Source organism: Bos javanicus, chromosome 21 (assembly GCF_032452875.1).
Source record: "Bos javanicus breed banteng chromosome 21, ARS-OSU_banteng_1.0, whole genome shotgun sequence".
NCBI classification, from domain to species: Eukaryota; Metazoa; Chordata; class Mammalia; order Artiodactyla; family Bovidae; genus Bos; species Bos javanicus.
Window position 1 is genome coordinate 15987863 of NC_083888.1, and position 15537 is coordinate 16003399.

At 46.5% G+C, this 15537-nt stretch overlaps 1 protein-coding gene across 17 annotated transcripts in view; it reads left to right on the forward strand.

The window, feature by feature from the left end:
* Positions 1-15537, forward strand: part of AKAP13 (A-kinase anchoring protein 13) — a 324322-nt gene that overhangs the window by 200414 nt on the left and 108371 nt on the right. The window contains exon 1 of one of the 17 annotated variants that reach the window (XM_061394334.1): positions 10383-11170. The exons of the other annotated variants lie outside the window; for them this stretch is intronic. Within the exon in view, the coding sequence (XP_061250318.1) occupies positions 11090-11170 (81 nt within the window). The 5' untranslated portion in view covers positions 10383-11089. Of the gene's footprint in view, positions 1-10382; positions 11171-15537 lie in introns of those variants that run through there. 17 annotated transcript variants of the gene reach the window in all.

A 15537-nucleotide genomic window follows, 5' to 3' on the forward strand; every position in this document is an offset into this window, starting at 1 on the left:
GAATTGACTGTTGTGTACATATGTTTATATAAATTGTATACATTTATTGTATACATAAATTGTATATAAATTGTGTACATTATGTTTATATAAATATGTATAAAATACATAGTGGGATATCAGGTGAAAACTATGAACAAATGAAATAATAACCCCGAATTAATATATATTTAGTTAGATAAATCTCTAGCAGGGATGATCTTACAGAAGCCACCCAAACTGCAATTGTTTTTTAAAAAAAAAAAAATTCAGGGTAGGCAGAGGATTCTGTTTTTTTACTTACTGATTAATTTCTGACGTGTCCCATTTATTGATGAGGTTTAACTAACACCATCTGTTTGTGTTGACCAGAGCAGACATCTCTTTGATACAGGAGTGCATGTTTCTGTTTCAGAAATCCATGAATTATGTAAATTTATGAATAAAGGAGCTTCTGAATCTAGGTTGCCTGCCCCAGTTTGATCTGCTCCGAGAATGCGTGACCTTCCCTCAAAGTCCCTCTTCAGACAGAGAGGTAGATACTGTTTCATTCACATGGGAACTGTTTGTTGAATGCTCAGTAAGCCCAAGAAACCTAGGAAAGCCCAAGTAAACAGATCTCCTGGTCCAAGAAACTTGTACCGCAGAGTCCTAGAAGACGGTGATAACCAGTGTGTGGGTGACTTAAGTGTGGTAGGAGGGCTAGCACAGTTATGATAGGGTTGGAGAAAGGACAGGCCAGGTTTTTTGACTGAGGTGGTCAGTGGAGGCATTGGGCTGTGATAGCACTTGAAGGCGTCTTCTGACTGGTGTTGCTTCCGTGGGGAGAAGCTCAAGGGAAGGAGCATGGACTCAAGCAAGTGTCTCGTCTCACCTGAGCACAGGGGGTGAGTCTTCTGGGGGCAGGTGAGGGGAGAGACCCTCGAGGCTTGCGTGGTCCTCAGCTTTCCTCCCAGTCTCCTCTGAGAGCCACGTGCTCTCTATCCCAGCGGTCACTGGTATTTTGGCCGTCTGGAGGGGGACTGTTCAGGGACATTTTCAGTTCAGTCCAAATTGGGCACTTGGGGATTGGCCAGGAAAAAACATCTATAAATATCTGTCTTTTTCTTCTTTCCCTTACCCTCACATGAAGAGGCTTTTTTCTTTTTTTCTCCCCCAAGGCTAACTCTTAAATCTGGGTTCCCAGTCCTGTCTTGACCTTAAAGTTTACAGAACCGCTTCTCCCTAAAACCGCTTGGCTTTCAGGTTCAGATACTGAGACATTCCTTTAGTCTTAGCTTCCGGGGCAGCTCCCCACCTTCTCCACTTAGCAGAAGAACGAAAGCCTGACTTTTCCCTCTGGTTTGCCGTCTCGTGATACACAGTATTTTCAGAGGGAACACGGTGATCTGAATCAAAGCAGAAGCGTTGTTCTTTCAGCTCTACCTTGAGTGGGATGTTCAGTTCCTGCTTTTTTCCTATATGCACCCTCCTGTTGTTGTTGTTGTTCACTTGCTAAGTCGTGTCTGACCCTTGGTGATCCCCTGCACTGCAGCACATCAGACTCCGCTCTCCTTCAGTGTTTTCTGCGGTTCACTCAAACTCAGGTCCATTGAGTCGGTGATGCCATCCAGCCATCTCGCCCTCTGTCTCTGCCTTCTCCGCCTGCCCTCAATCTTGCCCAGCATCAGGGTCTTTTCCAGTGAGTTGACTCTTCTTTGCATCAGGTGGCCAAAGTATTGGAGCTTCAGCTTCAGCATCAGTCCTTCCAGTGAACATTCAGGGTTGATTTCCCTTAGAATTGACTGTTTTGATCTTCTTGCCCAGGGGTCTCTCCAGAGTCTTCTCTAGCACCACCATTTGAAGGCATCAATTGTAAGCTGACTTAGATACCTCCTTAAAAAAATAAGGCAAAGATGCAATAATAAAAATAAAACTATCATAGCAACTAATACTTACATAGTATTCACGCCACAGGCATGAATATACAAAATGCTTATGTGTATTCTTTTTTTACTGTATGTCTTTTTATTTTTATCTCCCGTCAGTAGTGTTAAAAAGTAGGTTTTCTTCTTGGAGGGTTTTTCTCTTTTCCCTTTGTTTTGTCTTTTCGACAGTTGATATAAAAAGCAAGTTATACTTCTTCATTTTTTTGGAAGGCATGACTGTACTGGGTTTGCCTGGGAGGGCCAAGGGACATTGTCCATGGGAAGCTGAGTCACTTTTTGGCTCGTCTGACTGACTCTGCTGGAGCTGTTCTTCACTCTGTGAAGTGAAAAATAAGAATAAGTCAAGTGATTTCCTAAAGCGACACTTTTTCATTTTATGTGGGATTCAAATTTTTCCTAAAGGTGTGATTATTTTGAGCACCAGTTTTCATGTCTGGCCAGGACTTCTATCCTTTGTGTAAAAACTCTTCCAGATGGCTCACCTTTTGTGTATAACACTGACCAAGACTTCTCTTGTTTACTAACTAAATCTGGTCAGCCTTTTGAAAAGTCCTAGGATTATGATTGTGGCAGGAAACGGATGTATAATCAGTTTCTCCTCTAGCTCTCGGATGTCTAGGACCAGTTTTGGAGAGACTGGGAGAGATTTAAGAAGTACTCAGTTGCCCTCAGCATGCTACTTAGAGAGCAGCGTGCAGCCGCAAGGAAGAACACAGGCTGGAACTCGTGACAGCAGTGCAGCGGTCTGAGGACACCATGGTTCACAGTGCAGAGTTATAAGGAGAATCAGAGGTGGCAGAGAGCGTGACTGTTAATAGAAACGTGGGAAGGTGGAGAGACCAGGTAGGGAATTACAGAAACCACAGTTGTCCTAAGAACCAGGGTCACTGAAGTAGGAAGAACCCTCACATCCTACTTGTGGAAGCTCGAGAGACCAACTGTCTACTCATCTTGAGGACCGACAGCAAATGAGGTTGGATAAGGATCATGGTGTGGTATCCCCTCGAACAGGAGACTTGAGGAGGCTAGAGACTTACAGATTTTCTGCATTACAGCGCAAATTGTGCCGCTTCCATGCTGTAGCACCTCTGGTGGCTCCCTGTGGCCTCTGGGTAGCGTCTCGACTCTTTAGCCGGGCATTGGGTGCTTCTGAAATCTAGGCTGTGAACGCTTGTCCAGACCAGTGTCACAGCACTGTCTTGAGTTTGATGCAGGTAACGGACGGCTTGCCAGTCCTTGGTCATACCTGCTGCACATCAGCACTTGTACCTTCAATCTCTGTCTGCATCGGGGTTGCCTGCCTCCTCCCTCCCTTTTTCTTTGTTTCTGTCCCTTCATGTTAAACCACCACCTTCATGAAACTTTTCTGCCTGGTCAGCTCAGCCAGAGCTCCGTACTCCTTGCTGAAATCTGCGTTTCATCTGTACTACCCAAGTTTTCTCTTATGTACATTTCATGCCATGGTCCCTGGTTTGTTTCCTTAAGGTCCCGAAAGCGTCTCATCCATCTGGACATCTCTCGTGACACCTCACAGAGCCCTGTAACTGCAGCCGATACTTAAGTATTGTCGAACAGATAAATAATCTTGGCTGATATTAGGTAGTTGGCTGCTAGTTGGCCGTGGCACGCTGGGGATGACGTCGTCCCTTGGGAAACGATGGTCTACAGTTGTCAGTGCTGTTTCCCTGACCTCATTGCCTTTGTTTTATGAAATGAGGTCTGTTCTTATTTTCATAGATGATCATATGGAAAGGGAGTTTCTCAGTTGTTGGCCGTTCCTTCTGTTTCCATTTCCTTGCCAGACACCGTCCACCCTGCTCTCTCCTCAAGCAGTAGTTTTTGTTCATGTTCCTGACCAAGACGCAGTCCGTCCACTCAAGGGTTCTCCTTCGGTCTCTGACACAATCTCTCGGACAGAACCGACATAACGGGCATAGAACTCACCTTGTGTCAGCGGTCCTTTTTCTCTGCTGATGCTTCATTTCCTTCTCAGAAAGGTTTTTACGCACTAAAGTGTATTCCCAGGTTAGCCATCCTGTAGCAGCCATTCTTTAAGGATTCATTAAGGCACTTTGTCTGAAGAGTAAGATGTCTCACGAGATAACTGGAGGAAGTGGAGTATATGACAGAACTTAGAATTTCCCCTGTGAAATGGTAGACATTCAAAAGAAATTGCAGTTCAGCCTTCCTCACTCCACTACGGCCCCAGAACTTGCTCTCCCCAACCAGGGTCCATGGAGCATTCACAGAGCAGAACCCCGCTCTCTTATGACCTGACTTTCTCGCAGCATCGGGCTCTGTTTACCACTCTTGCTCTCTGGCTCCTCGATGTCACACCTCTGTGTTGATTTCCATCATCCGTGTGCCCATCCCAGCTGTTCTCCTGCGCCCCAGACACAGACGCTGATGCTCCATCTGAAGGCAGATGAGCTTATGGTAGCCTGGGAGTCCTCTAGTCGGGCATTTCTCACACACATTGTTTTTACTATTTAATGTCCGTCTGGTTCTCTATTATATTCTCAGTGCCAAACATAGGTGTTCAGTGAATATTTGTCTCATGATTGAACTAATTTCAAAAAGCTTGTTGAAGATTCAGGACAGTGGCTCATGAGACGTTGTAGCGACCACAACAGTATTCTTCCATGTAGAATTTGTTGCTTGTTTAAATGGCTGTTGATACTAAACTTGCCATTTTTGGCATCTGTAGCAGTCTAGGTTTTTAAAATATTAATGTATTTTAAAGCCACATTCTTTGGGACCCTTTGAAAATTCTAAAAATGTTAAATGTTTACAAAATACCTAGTACACTTTAAAGAGGAAAATGTATAAAGTGGGGTTTACAGTAAAATCTCGTGATTATAGTATAGAAGAGGCCTGTTTTGATATGTCCAACAAAAAGGTGTGGGAAGTGACTTACTTCACCACAAGCTTATATTTGTCTAGCAGTGTGGTATGTCTGTTGAAAAGAAAGGCAGTTTGATCTTAGTCGTCCCAGTGTACTCAGCACCAGAGGGTTTTTGTCTTGGTGTTCACATCTCACAAAGGACACCCACTAACTGAAGGGCCCTCAGTCGGGTACCCTGTAGCATGGGGAGCAGTTGTGGGAACCACGAAGCTGCCATAAGAAGTAACTTGTGTTTGTTCCCTGGTGGCTCAGAGATTAAAGGGTCTGCCTGTTATGTGGGAGACCTGGGTTCGATCCCTGGGCCGGGAAGAAGGAACTGGCAGTCCACTCCAGTATTCTTGCCTGGAGAACCCCATGGACGGAGGAGCCTGGTGGGCTACAGTCCACGGGGTCGCAAAGAGTCGGACATGACTGAGCGACTTCACTTCACTTCACTTCACTTCATGTTTGTTCCCAAGAGGAAAACTGAGAACAGTACAGCCACTCATTCTGAAGGAGACCTGGAGACAATTGTCAGTAAAACTCTTCGTCTCTACGCTGGATGTGTGCATTCTGATTTTTGTAACATTAACATAGTGAGAAGCTATTTAAAAAACTAAACGTCAAGTATTAAAACGATGGCAAAGAAGTTGAGTCCAGTTAGTGTAATAATACACTTTTTCTACCGGTACTTTCTAAAATTAGGAACCATTTGTCATTTTTATTGAAAAAATAGTCTTTTTTTGTCCTTTTTCATTTTTGTAAAATCAGATGTGAAAATGCCAATGATTGAAAAAAAAAAGAATGCCAGTGATACGAGAAGTGAGTTCTAGTTTTGTTTCCTGAAACTTTGACCTACGTTTTCTCCCTGAGAGTTCTTTCTTTCAGTTTAGGGGATTACTCAAGGCAAAATAAGATGCATGTGGAAAGAAAAATTTCTCAAATCGAATTTAATGTAGACTCATTCGTTGTGTGACCTCGTTGTGGTTTAGTTGCTGAGTCGTGTCCAACTCTTTGCGACCCCATGGGCTTTAGTTCACCAGGCTCCTCTGTCCATGAGGTTGATGCTCCAGGCAAGCATGCTGGAGTGGGTAGCCATTTCCTTCTCCAGAGGATCTTCCTGACCCAGGGATCAAACCTGTGTCTCCTGCGTCGGCAGGTGGATTCTCTACTACTGAGGCACCAGGGAAGCCCACATGGCCTGATACACCCGACTTAAACTCGGTGGTACTTTTCTGCATCTGTAAAGTAGACAGTGACATTTCACCCTTTAGCTTTTTATGAAGAATAAACGAAATGGTACATGTGGGTGCAGGTGGCACACAGGAAGCACTCAGTAAATGTTATTAATAAGTCTTGCCTCCAGAAGACCTGTCCTAGAGGTTACATTGTCCATCACCACTTTTCCAGACGAAATCTGGTCTGGATGTCTGCCTTTCTCCCCTCCTTCTTCCTTTTCTATCATCAAGCTGCTGGTAATTTTAGTAAAATTTAACATTTGTGTGCTTGTTCCATGAGACCTGTTTTCCTGTGAGGTGCACAGGTTGGTGAAGAGACGTTTCTAAAGCTCTGTCTTGCTCTCTTCCATCTTAATTGCTTCTTGCTGCTGCCATCAACTAACTTGTGTTCACATTTCTTCTTGGAAAAGGTGAGGAAGGATTAAAGCAGAGGGACTGCCGGGTAGAATTGCTGGTTGGCTGGTCGCCGCCCTCCAGGTCTTCCTAGTCCCCTTTCCTCTTTTAACCTTCCTGCAACCTCCAGAGCTGGGCGTGGCAGAAACGCAGGGGAGGGGGCCTCTGCCTTGCTCTCCTGGATCAGCAGCGCTTGATCAAACACCCAAACTGAAATGGAAAAGGAAATCCTCTGTGGGCGCAGTACAGTTGCTATAAATCCTTCTCATCTTCTCTCAAATACTCAGGTATCTTATATGAAGCAGACTTAGTTTAAACAGTCTGGAGTTGCTCAAGTGGAGGCTGTTAATAAGAAAAAACAGTATAAATGTTTTATCTGTATTTTAGTAAATTTTGCCACCAACAAGTTTGTAGGTCTTGATGACTATTTTTAAGTTAATGAAATCATAGATTCGTGAAAATTGACGACTCTGCTAGTCGCTTCCTTCCTTTTCATTTCATGTGAAAAGTGGAGGTGAGAAATATAATTATGCAAGAATACACTGCATGTTTTCTACAACAGGTTTTGAGAGAACTTCTCAATTCCTTTTTCTTTCTCCACTGCACCCACATCCTGTGAGTTATTTGGCAAGTGATAAAGATTTGTTAGTCTCGGGCTGACCATAGCCGATCAAGAAGGAACTTCAGATATGACCTAGTGTCCAGCCCTTCTCACTCCCCAGTTCTGGAAACCTAGGTCCAAGAGTCAGTCTAATTATCCCAGGGTGCGCAGTGAGATGCGACAGACCTAGGGATGGAAAGAACCTTTCATATTCACCTTGTGCTCCTTGCAGAGACACATAAATATGTTAAATTGATCATTGGTGTGTCTTCGAGCCAGTGACAGGCTACTGCTGTATGTTCAAACTTTGAGGTTACAGAACAGATGTTTCAGCAGCAGCAGACACCCCACTCTCTGACCACAATGTTTACTGGCCTTTGTGTTCTGTTTGGGTCCTCAATATACCCACTAGATGGTGTCCTATTTCAGAAACTTTGCTATGGGGCTGCAGGTAGGGTTCTGCCCTCACTAAAAAGCAGCCAAATAGCGCTGACCCATAAGAACGTTTAAATAATTTGGATAAGGTGTTAGATCTTGGAATTAAATATCGAAGGAAAATTTAACTCACGAACAGAAACGCTCTAGTTAAAGTAAAATTCATAAAAATATTTTTATACTTTGTTTTCTGGAATCTTTAAGATACATCAGGCCTGTGGTATGAACAGACTTTTAGCACTGGTTGCTTCTATTGAAGAATGTAGGCCTCCTTGCTTGACTTTGAGTAAGCTCCGGAAGTTGGTGGTGGACAGGGAAGCCTGGCCTGCTGCAGTCCATGGGGTCACACAGTCCCCATGACTGAGCGCCTGAACTGAACTGAGGCCTCCTTGTTGTGGCTGGAGTGTGGGATGGAGGGAGATATAAGTAATCTTGTGAATAATTACTATTGTGAAAAGAGGTTGTAAATAATAAACGTATTTTACTCTTTAAGTTCCCAAAATTAAAGGAAAAGAGACATATCCTCAAAACGAAGCTTCATAGGTCTCAGCTTTGATTTGGAAATAAAACGATTGGTTTCTGAGTTTCAAAATCCTAACAGAATAACTGCTCGGCAGTTGCAGATGTTTTTGATAAAAACTTGGAACTGTCAGATCAACAACGAAAGCGCAGGACCGCAGACTCTGTCTTCTGTGGCGAGTATCGAACGGATCCAGAGGGACAGCAAAGCAGGCTCGTGTTCCCCACCCAGGGCATGTGTTCCCTGCCCAGAGGATTTGTTCTCCAAGAAGGAACAGAACACGCAATTACAGTTCCAAATCCTCTTAACATGTTTATGTGTACCAAGCAGCTAGGAAGTCTCAATTTCCAGCCTGTAGCGCAAAGCCAGCATCTCAGCAGAAATTAAAAAAAAAAAAATTAAACTGTCTCAAAACGGTAACCTGAGCCATTTCAAACAGTTGTATTACTGTGAAACAGATTTCTTTTAAATTTCTTGAGGGCAGAGATTTTGTTGTTTGTTTCTCTTGTTTGCCTTTGTTGCAAGGCAGCATACATGCAGATAACAGAATGCAGAGTATCTGTTCAATCAGTAGATTATCTGCATTGAAGTCAGTAGTTAGACGAGACTGGGAATAGAAAGGCTTTATGGTGATTAAAGCATCTATGATCCCTAGGGAGAAGCCTGGGAACCTTGGAAGCAGGAAACATTTGATTCTAATTAAAACAGAAGGGAGCGGCAGTGGGGAATAAACCATGTTGAGGACAGAGGGGAGGCGGCTCCGTCTTTCTGTGGGGAGGAGGGAGAGTTCTGAGTGACAGTTTGGTGAAAGTTCGTACAGGAAAGATAATAAACCATCCATTTTCCCCTGCACCAAAACCTAAAGGATCTTTCCATTCGTATCCTAGACCACATAGTTTTCAAAGTCGTCGTAAGTCGCCGGCCAGGTTCCCACCCTTTGGGTAAGCCCGAGTTAGAATTTTATTTACAGCTTTCTACTCTCTCTCCAATCATCTGTTTTCCATTGTCACTCATGAAAAGCAACATCTGGTTCACTGTCCACGTTGGTAGCGTCACAGCGCGATGCTCGCTGTGGGCGTATGGGCAAGGGGAGGGCCCGTCTGCCCCACCCCGTGGATGAGACTGGGATGGACGGGCTGCAGGCTTTGAGCTGGTTGAGCCACAGCTGCCGCGTGTCCGGGGGAGCAGGGAGGTGCGTCCTAGTGGGGTTTGCTGCCTCGCTCTCCTTTGAGCTGGTCAGCCACTTGACGGCCTGGCCAGAGGGCATGGTGAGTCACCAGCCCATCTCTGCCTCTTTTATTGCTCCTGGAAAGCCTCTCCATCAGCTCTGTTAGATACTGATGGAAATTTCGGTATTAAATCTCTTCTCCTTTTGCTTGTGGCGTTGGAGCCCCCTCACCCACACTGGCAGGGCCAAGCCAAGGACTCCGCCTGTGGCCCCTTGAGGGAAACGTCAGCAGCCTGACTCTCCTAGAAGGGGAACATCCTTTCAGTTTTTCCATCTCCACTCCCTGCCACCCCCACCCGCCCGTGTCCTCCCCAGTTCTTTCTCCTCCTTTCCCATCCAGATCATTTCTGACACCAGCGAGAAGATGAGTTCTGGGGCAGGTCCGCCTCTGATGATCGTGGCTAGGGTGGGGCCAGAGGGTGGGCGTGTGGAGTGACAGAGCCCCCGCGGGCTCGGTCGCGAGAGGGGGAGAAGGCCCTCCAGGGGCTCCCCTTGGCCCCGCCAGTGCGGCTGACACGCGTGCCCGTGCACCGGTCCCTTCTCCTCCTCTCCTCGTCACTGGTCTAAAAGCACCCCTCCCTCCCACCCACCCCATCACTCCCTTCCTTTCTGCAAAAAAAAAAGAAAAACCTAACTGCCCTCTTGATCTCTAAGCCTTGCCGGCCACTTCCGTAAGCCCTTGTGGGTCCTGGAGACATGTCCCTGAAGGCTCAGGCTAGCATTTTTCTCACGTTAAATCACTGGTTTGCGCCTGGCAGGGTGCTGCAGCGTGCGCCCAGGGCAGTGGCCACTTCCCTGACTTTGGGGGACAGAGAAGTGTGTCGTGCTCGCCTGCGGTGTGCAGGATGCCCGCCCCACCCCCCCCATCCCCACGCCGCCCCGACCTCACCCGGGGCGCGGCTGGGGGTGCTCTACAGAGCCTGTTTCATAGGAAGCAGCGGGAGAGGAGGAGGAGGAGGAAGCCGGCTGGAAAAGGAAGCTTTGTTTTTCTCCTCTTCGTCTGGGGATGAATCATGTTCCCAGCACTGCCTTTAGGTTTTCAAGCCTCGAAGGCTGCTGGTGCTGAGCCGAAAGGGCCAGTCGTGACGTTCCTGAGGGAGGGAGGGAAGAGGGGCCCGCGCCCCAGAAGGGAGGGAGCATGGGGGGGAGGAGTGGGCTCTTTTTTTTTTCCTTCCTGCTTTCACTCCGCTGTCATTAGACTTTTCAGCTGAAATCAGAACCAAGCCCTGCTGCCTGGCGAGCAAGAGGCTGACTAGAGACTCTTTCTCTGAACAGAATCTCAGAATTTCAGTTTGCTTGCTTTTTTTTTATCCCTGTGAAGGAAATACTGCTTTTCCTTGCTTTTGTTTTTTAAGCAAGAAGAGGTTTTCATGAGAAAATTTTGTCCTGCCATCCCTGCAAAGTAGAGCTGTCTTCCCTTCTTCTCTGCTTGTCTTTTCCCGACAAGGCACATACTGGATTTTTTCTCGCCTGCTCTGGGCTGTTCCCCGCCACGTGCGTTGGCCGGCATGTGTAGCCCGTTAAGCCTTCATTTTTCTCCTGGAGTTATCGCCCGTGATGGAAACAGTCTGTGCTTCTCTCTCCGTCGAGATCTGACTAAAGTATAGCATCCAGGGGCGATTACTGTGGATACTGTGAGTTGGGCGTTCATCACCCCGGGGCTCAGGCACTGCCAGGAAGTTCTCCGTCCGGTGAGGGACTTGGGGTCCTGTGTGGTTTGACCCCCTCGAGGTTTTCTTCATAGAGGAGTCCGGACGGCAGAAACTCCCTCCGGCTCCCCGCGAGAGGTTCAGACCTGGGGGCTTGCGGGAGCGCCCCGACCCCCCAGGTTACGGTGGGTCCCGCCCCTGCATCTCGTGTCCTCTCTGCTGCGTTTGGACAAAATGTACGAGCGGCACAAGAGGCGCTACAGCCTGTGTGACATCTCCAAGGTGGACAGGACCGTGGATGTGGTGCTGCTGAAGGTAAGGGCCTCCCGCAGCTGCCTCCTGCCTCTGAATCCAGTAGCTGGGGCCCTGGCCACCCTGTACTGGGAGAAGAGCTGAGAGGCATGTGTGTGTGTGTGTGTGTGTGTGTACAGTGGGGATTGTGGAGTTGGGTTGGTGATTTTAAGGTTCCTAGCAGAATATCCCACTCCAGTGTTCTTGCCTAGAGAATCCCAGGGATGGGGGAGCCTTGTGGGCTGCCGTCTATGGGGTCGCACAGAGTCGGACATGACTGTAGCAGCTTAGCAGCAGCAGCAGAATATCTGACCAGCAACAATGGGGACTTAAAAATCATCGAGTCACTTAGGTGTCAGCGTCATTTTACTTGCTTTAAAGTGGGTTCTTCTGCTCAAGAGAACCTCCTACTCTTGTAAATCGCAGGTGGAGCACTTCACCGTCAGTTGCTCTTTTCCAGAGAGCCCTGTCCCCAGCGTCCCCACCCCACGCCCCATCTGTAGAGGCATCATTATCTGTCGGTCTCTCCCGGTCTGCCTCTGTCTCCCAGTCTGTCTTTTGCCTGAGTTTTTTTTTTTTTTCTCTTCTCTTTCTGTTCTTTTTTTTCTCTCACAACTCTTGGGGGGAAGATAGTACTTATTTCCTTTGGAAAGATCTCCACTCAGTCTGTTTATCAAAGTGGCACAGTGGCCGTTTTGGCTTGGTTTGACTGCTTTACAGGTCTGGCCTCTGACTGTTAATTGCTGTGTTTGTTTTCTCCCGTTAGTGATGCTGGCTGTCTCAGCAGGATGGGGGCGGGGCCTCTGGCCAGCTAATTGCTCACAGAAGGCATCCTTGAGTCTAAAATTAGTAAGAACTCCTCCAGCCATAAGGTGGGAGTCTGGGAATGTTGGACGACTCAGGGAGCACTTTTTGGAAGTTTAGCCATTTTCTGGCAAAGGCAGAGGAAACTGGAAACCAACCAATTGCTTCAGGGTTGCCAGAGAACCTCAGTACCTGAGCTGATGAGGGTGTGGAACCAGGGGAGTGCAGGCACAGGAGGAATGTATTGTTCCGGGCAGGGAGGTAGGGGTGCTTTCGCATTGATTGACCAGTTCAGTTTATTACTTGAGACTCCCTCGTTTTTTCCACTCATCCATTGAGGCCAAGCATGGCTCAGAAAGCTAGACACAGATGCCAGTGAACTGAGACCACCCTTTGGGACACCGATGAGGGGCTGGGTGGAGGGGTTGCGATCCTGGGGAACTGCCGTCTGTCCGCCATAATCTCCATCATCTGGTGCTCTGACTTGCCAGGCCGAGGCTCAGAGCAGTGGGCAACTTGGCATTTTGAACTTGATCCAAGATCTTATTCATGTTAGTTCCTCTGAAATGTGAGCTCCGCTATGAAGTGACAGTGATGTTTTTGTTTTTGTTGTTTCTGTCCTTCTTTGTTTAGAAGAGTCTAGTTGTTAGGACCTTTACGAGCTTGACTCTTTATGACATTGGGCTTCCCAGGTGGCGCTAGCCTGCCTGCCAGTGTAGGAGATGCAAAAGACGAGTGTTCAATCCCTGGGTCGGGAAGATCCTCTGGAGAAGGAAATGGTAACCCACTCCAGTGTTCTTGCCTGGAAAATCCCATGGACAGAGGAGCCTGGCGGGCTACAGTCTATGGGTCACACAGAGTCAGACATGACTGAGCGCTTTGCATGCTTTATGATGTTCCCTGTCTGGGGAAAAAAGGGAAAGAGGAGAGGGAGGATAGAAAATCTCAGTCTTAGTGTCACAGGAATGTGGTGCATTTAAAACCGTGCTGAAATACGTAATACTCTCCACTCTCCCAGGCATGAGAGCCCTTAGTAGTGGAGCTAACTCAGCACAGGCTTACTGCCTTCACAGATGCTGTTCTACAGTTTTAACAGAATGCTTTTATATACGTTACTTGATCTGAGAGGATTGGTCAGGCAGCAGTGGTCCCTGAACTCCCACCCCAGACTCCTTTTCCTAGAAGAGTTTGAGGCGTCTCCTGAGCCCGGCTGAGGAACGTGAAAGACTTGAGTGATGTGATGTTTTGGGTTTTTTCTCCGCACAAGGCCACAGCTCATAAAGGATGTAATTTTTTTCTCTCTCGCTCTTTTTTTTTTTTTTTTTGGATGTGCCTGTATTTGTATTCTTTTTTCTTTTTTTGCACCATACAACCTTTACATAACCAAAGAGTTTCAGTAGAAGAAACTTCACTTCTCAGAAAGCAGGCATTTATTACAAATAAGGAAGCACAAAAAGTCCTGAAAATACGCTATTTCCAGGTTGAGATGAGATGGGCAGCTTTGGTGCTGATTCTTTGCTTTGAAGACAGAGAAGGTCACATCACTGAGAGATCTACACAAAAACAGTATTAATGATTTGTTCAGTGTTGGGCATGGTGCTCGGTCCAAGGGGCACATGGGTCTTCAAAGTCTCCATATTGCTTAAAGACAGGCAACAGATGGAGAAACAAAAAGTACACATTACTGTAAGTGACTTGATGGATATAAACAGTGTGCACTGTAAGAAGTGCACACGATGGGGAGACATTTCAGGTAGGAGATCATTCTGAGGTTCTGGCATTTGAAAAACTGGTGTCCAGAGAATTAGAAGATGCCAGCCGCTGCACCTAGGGAAGGCGTTCTGGAAAGGATTGGGGAGGTCCTGGGGCGGGGAAGGATGGGGGAGGCCGAGGTGATGGGAGAAAGCTGAGCAGGCCGGGCCTGGAAGAGCCAGGCCTTGACCGCCATCGGGAGGGGTTTGCTTTGCTTGGGTATGTTACTTCTCAACTTATGTTTTCAAAAGATCGTTCTGGCACGTGGGAGTCACTCAGGCTGCCATTATGGTAGGCCCGGCGTGATGGAATGGCTTTGTGGTCTCCAGTGGGCAGGCACTTAACCTTTACATCCCTAGTATTTGTTTCATCTTATGGGGAAAAACATTTTCGGATAGTCGGTAATTTTCTCACAGCTCATCCTAGGTAATAGGATGCAACCCCAGACGTGATTCTTTTCAAAGCTCATGTTCTTTCTTAGTCCCCTAGACTTCTTCTTTGAGTTGGCCAACACTTTTATTTCATGAATGTGTGTATCTATCTATATGTATATTTTAAAGTTTTAACTGCTACCACTTTTTCAGTATGAAAAGTTGATGTCATTCACTTCTTTCCCAGTGTGGGGATTCTTTCTACAGCACTTTGAATTCAGATATGAATCTACCATTGTTAGCAGCCTTTCCCCCACAATTTTTTTGTTTTTTTAATTCATTCAGCAGTGGCCTCCTCACTTCTTTCCATTTTGAATTTGTTTTTTAAATCAGTGTTTTTAAAGGTGTATTATATTGGATGTGTGAGCTACTTAAGTTCCCAAGTGACCATGTGCTATGTTCTCACTTCCCTTTTCGGTGGAAGATTTTTTTTTTTTTAATATACCGAGGAGTTTGTAATTTTTTTAATCTATTCATTATGTCTAAGCACTCAAAACAGTGTCCCTAATTTGTGTTAAATGCTCAGTAAGTTTTGTTAGTTGAATGAGTTCATCTGTTAAGATTTGTAAGTATGGGTTCATAACACGTCATGGTATGTGAACTGTGCTTAATGCGCTGGGATGGCTGGGGTAAAGAACAGAGAGATGAGTTGGGATAGTCATCACAAAATCCGGACCATGACCCTGTCCTTCTGGTGTCATAACGTTTACAGCTCCATTCTTTCCCACTGGCATCCGAATAATTCACTGTGAATTAACTTGAAAATCCTATCGTCTGTTATGTGCCCCTCCTTTCTGAGACTTTGCATTCTGACTCGTTCCCTTCGTCAGTTCTGTTCAGTGACTTTCATGGAAGCTCTTCTGCATCAAAGCCTTCCCTTGGGATTTTTCCCAAGGCTGGGTACACTGGTCTTTATCCTCACATCAGCCGTTGCTTCCCATCATCAAACCCAATAGATACTGAAATCTTACCTTCTTCTTGAATTTTTTTTTCTAATAGTAAAGTAGGTTAATCGGAGAAGGCAATGGCACCCCACTCCAGTACTCTTGCCTGGAAAATCCCATGGATGGAGGAGCCTGGTGGGCTGAAGTCCATGGGGTCGCTAAGAGTCAGACACGACTGAGCGACTTCACTTTCACGTTTCACTTTCATGCGTTGGAGAAGGAAATGGCAACCCAGTCCAGTGTTCTTGCCTGGAGAATCCCAGGGATGGGGGAGCCTGGTGGGCTGCCGTCTATGGGGTCGCACAGAGTCGGACACGACTGATGCGACTTAGCAGCAAAGTAGGTTAATAGTGTTCTTGGCTCCGCTGTCCCAGTACACACATACATACGTGTCACTCCTCACAGTATCCCCCCGTGCCTGTGTGACTTCTGGCTGCTTATGGTAGGTAAATGGCTAGTA